We start from the raw sequence: 4,108 nt of genomic DNA, 5'->3' as shown, positions 1-4,108 counted from the left end.
CACACACAAGCCTCAAGGCCCTAGAGGACCATTTACAGTGACTTTCAAATCAAAGATGCCCTGTCATCAACCCCACTCCACTCAAGGTCTGCTCCCTGAGCTGCACATATACACCCCAGATATAGCACTAAACACTTCCAGGTGAAATAGAAGCATAACTCCCAGCCTGCTGCTGCTGTTAATCTAGTTATTCAATTTTCTCAAGCCAGTCACCCTCTTGGCTCCTCCTCCTCCTCCTTGTCCTCCTCCTCTTCCTCTTCCTCCTCACAGTGCTCATCCCCCAAGCACTGAGGTGATTTATTGAATCAGAATACCCAGAAATGACATATTCTTGAGAACTTTTATGTTGAAATATGTAAACTCACAGAAAATTGAAAAGATGAAAACCCATCTAGAATCCACTAGTCTGTGTACTTGCCACATTTGCTTTTCCACTTGAGTGGGCTCATGCTCAGGGACCTGGCACGCTTGTGTGCAGATGTGCACACATACATGCATGCTCACGCACACGTGCACACACACACACACACCTGAGTTACTTGAAAACATCTCAAAGGGTATCTCACCAGAAATACTTCATCATGTATCAAGAGCAATCTCCCACATTTATAATATCCGTATTATTCAAGTCGAAGGATTTAATGTGATGTAATAATCATTTCCTAATATGCAGTCCATTTGCAAAATTGAGATTCTGTATTCTTTAAAAGTTTCCCAGGTGATTAGTACAGTGTTTTACACCATTCACCTGGATAATATCCAATCTTCCTTCCAGTCTTAGTCTCCATGACTTCATTGTGATGAACCTAAGCAACTCCATTTCACTTAAGACCCCCATCTCAGTTCTGCAACTTAACCCTTGACCCTCTTCAGCCCCAATGCTAGGAATTAGGACAGCAAGCCTTGCACAAACAATTCTCGGAACCACAGATGTTGTTTTCTCAAGACAGTACGTCAAGGTATCTGAAATTCCAGAGCTGCCCCTTCCAGGGTCTGGTGACCATTATCTAAACCGGACACCCTGCAGTTTAGCACCTATGCTCTTGAGACTCCCCTGTGGTGCAAGCCAACCAGTTTAAAGTATGTCAGCTCCCTTGATCTAACCAACAACTTGTTTCTGGTCCTTTCCCGCTTTGTAGTGAGCCAATCATACTATAGAGTTGTTTTATGATTTTCCCGCGGTTCGTAGTCATTTGTTACAAGAAGGTATGATGTATGCAAAACCCCTGCCTTCCCTAAAAAATGTATAAAAAGTGCTGTAACCCCGGACTCGAAGCCTCTCAGCATCATGGGCTGCTGCCATGTACTGGGGGGGTGGGGCAGGAACCAAGCTCGAGCTTGCAATAAAGACTCCTTTGCTTTTACATTGGTGACGGTCTCTGGTGGTCTTTTGGGTAAGGATTTCCGAATTCGGCTTTACAATTGTCCACCACTAGCATCTTCATTGAACACATAAAAGACTCTTTACACACCACTCTGGGTTCACCAGAGAGCAAGCTGTGCTGAAAACCAATCTGGACTTTGAAGCTTTATGTTCCAACAGAGAGCAACATCAACTCCTCATTAACTAAACACATCAGGCAGATTTCCAACTGTTCATCCCAGATCAGAAGCTGCCCTTGTGTAGTAGTGTGAGTGTGCTGGTGTGTGCGTGTGGGTGCCCATGTGCTTGTGTATGAATGCCCATATGCTTGAGTATGTTTGTTGGTTTTCCACGTTGCCTGATATCTAGACTTTGACATATGTATTGTATATGTTGATGACTTTTCTTTATATTTGGGGGGCGGTGGTGGGGTTGTGGGATTTGAACCAGTGCCTAGGTGCTGTCCCTGAGCTGTTTGCTGAAGGCTAATGCTCTACCACTTTGTTTTTTTGTTGTTGTTTTTTTTTTTTTTGTCGGTCATGGAGCTTGAACTCTGGGCCTGTCCCTCAAGCTCTTCAGCTTAACGCGAGTGCTCTACCACTTGAGCTACAGCACCACTTCCGGTTTTCTGGTGGTTTATTGGAGGTAAGAGTCTCACGGACTTTCAAGTCTGGGCTGGCTTTGAACCGCAATCCTCAGATCTCCTGAGTAGCTAGGATTACAGGCGTGAACCACAGCTCCACTTCCAGGTTTTAGGTGGTTAATTGGAGATAAGTCTCCCAGCTTCCCTGTTTGGGTTATCTTCAAACTGCAATCCTCAAATTTCAGCCTCTTGAGTAACTAGGATTACCGGTGCCCAGCGTTTGAGGGCTTTTTAATAAAGCTACTTTGCAGTTCACAGGGAGAATGTCAGGGTGGTGCCATGAGAAGCAGGCTAGTGGAGGATAAGAGCCTGGACCAGGTTAGTCAACTTCGACATGTTACCCCAAACCTCACTTCTCTCATTACAAGATTGGAGTAATACATCACTGCCTTTAAAAAAAGAAATATATAAAGAAACTGAATTAGAGTTTTGAATTCTCAAGGTCCAAACACCAGGATTTTCACATGTCAGGTTCAGCCACTCACCTTCATATACTTTATTTGTGTATGGAGATACATAGCCATCAGAAAACAGTGCTTTGGTTCACCTTTAGCCATCATTTGGGGCACAGACATAAGCTGTATTTGTTTTTATTTGTTTGTGTGTGGTGGGGGGTGCCAGTCCTGGGGCTTGAACTGAAGCCTGGGCACTCTCCCTGAGCTTTTTGCTCAAGATGAGCACTTTACCACTTGAGCAACAGCTCCACTTCTGGTTCTTTGGGAGTTAATTGGAGATAGTCTCAGAGACTTTCTTGTCTAGACTGGCTTCAAATTGTGGTCCTCAGATCTCAGCCATCTGAATTGCTAGGATTTACAGGTGTAACCACCAGCACCCAGCTAAAAGCAGTTTTTATGCACCCATTACAATACCTACAACAGAAAATGGTAAGAAGAGAAAATTTGCTCCCATTTGTACTTATGTTCACTATGCAAAATGTATAAAAGTTTGGATAATATACATGTATACACACACACACACACACACACACATATATATATAATGACCTTGATTTGATTACCTGATTATAGCATTACTTTCTATACTTTTTGGCAGTATTGGTGATTGAATTCAGGGTTGCAGGCTTGCTCACCTGACTCTTTACCACTTAAGCTATGCCTCCACCCCTATCTTCTAGCTAGTTTGGAGATGGAGTCTCAAGGATTTTCCTGCCTCTGGTGGCTTTGAAGCACCAGACTTCCCTGAGTAGCTAGGATTACAGGTGTGGGCCACTGGCGACTGGCCATTGTTCTATTTTCATAGTCAAGAACAATCTGTTTAGACTGTATTCATCCTCTTTCATCCACAGTTCTATTTTCTTTCTTGCTTGCTTGCTTTCTCTCTGTCTCTCCTCTCTCTCTCTTTCTCTTTCTCTCTTTCTTTCTGCCAGTCCTGGGACTTGAACTAAGGGCCTGGGCACTGTCCCCGAGTTGGTTTTTTTTGGGGGGGGTCCGGTTGTGGGGTCTGAATTTTGGGCCTGGGCGCTGTTCCTCAGCTCTTCAGCTCAAGGCTAGCGCTCTACCACTTGAGCCACAGTGCTACTTCCGGCTTTTTTCTTTTTGCTTATGTGGTGCTGAGGAATCGAACCCAGGGCCTCATGCATGCAAGACAAACGCTCTACCACTGAGCCACCTTCCCAGCCCCTCCCCGAGTTTTTTGTTGTTGCTGTTGATCATGGGGCTTGAACTCTGGGCCTGGGCGCCGTCCCTCAGCTCTTCAGCTCAAGGCTAGTGCTCTACCACTTGAGCCACAGTGCTACTTCCAGCTTTTTCTGCTTATGTGGTGCTTAGGAATCGAACCCAGGTCTTTATGAATGCACTACCGCTAAGCCACCTTCCCAGCCCCGTCCTACTTTCCTAATCTTAGGGAGAGAGACCCTGTAACCTATCCATCCCGAGTACTAGAACGCAGCCACGCAACTACGCATGCGCACCCATCGGTTCGGGCGGCCGCGGTGTTGCTATGGCACCGTGACGCCAAGGGCACCGGAAGCGACGCACAACGACTTCCGCTTCCACAGCCGCGGCACTTCCGGGTTCGGGGGCAGGTGGCGACGTTTTCAAGGGGTAAGTAAGAAGCGTCTTGGCTAGTTGTTTCCGCTAACT

The 4,108-nt window shown here is 45.8% G+C and overlaps 2 protein-coding genes across 2 annotated transcripts in view; one reads left to right on the top strand and one right to left on the bottom strand.

Moving 5' to 3' along the window:
- The window catches only part of LOC105989332 (chromosome unknown open reading frame, human C9orf171), a 111,907-nt gene extending 111,324 nt beyond the window's left edge, over nt 1-583 (bottom strand). Inside the window, exon 1 of the mRNA XM_013021294.1 lies at nt 567-583. Within this exon, the coding sequence (XP_012876748.1) occupies nt 567-583 (17 nt within the window). The remainder of the gene's footprint in view (nt 1-566) is intronic.
- Nucleotides 1-4,108, top strand: part of Ttf1 (transcription termination factor, RNA polymerase I) — a 31,998-nt gene that overhangs the window by 4,267 nt on the left and 23,623 nt on the right. The gene's annotated exons all lie outside the window — the stretch shown is intronic.

The sequence above is a fragment of the Dipodomys ordii genome, unplaced genomic scaffold (assembly GCF_000151885.1).
Source record: "Dipodomys ordii isolate 6190 unplaced genomic scaffold, Dord_2.0 Scaffold55, whole genome shotgun sequence".
NCBI classification, from domain to species: domain Eukaryota; kingdom Metazoa; phylum Chordata; class Mammalia; order Rodentia; family Heteromyidae; genus Dipodomys; species Dipodomys ordii.
The sequence above is the reverse complement of the archived record's forward strand: the minus strand, read 5'-3'. Positions and strand labels throughout refer to the sequence as shown.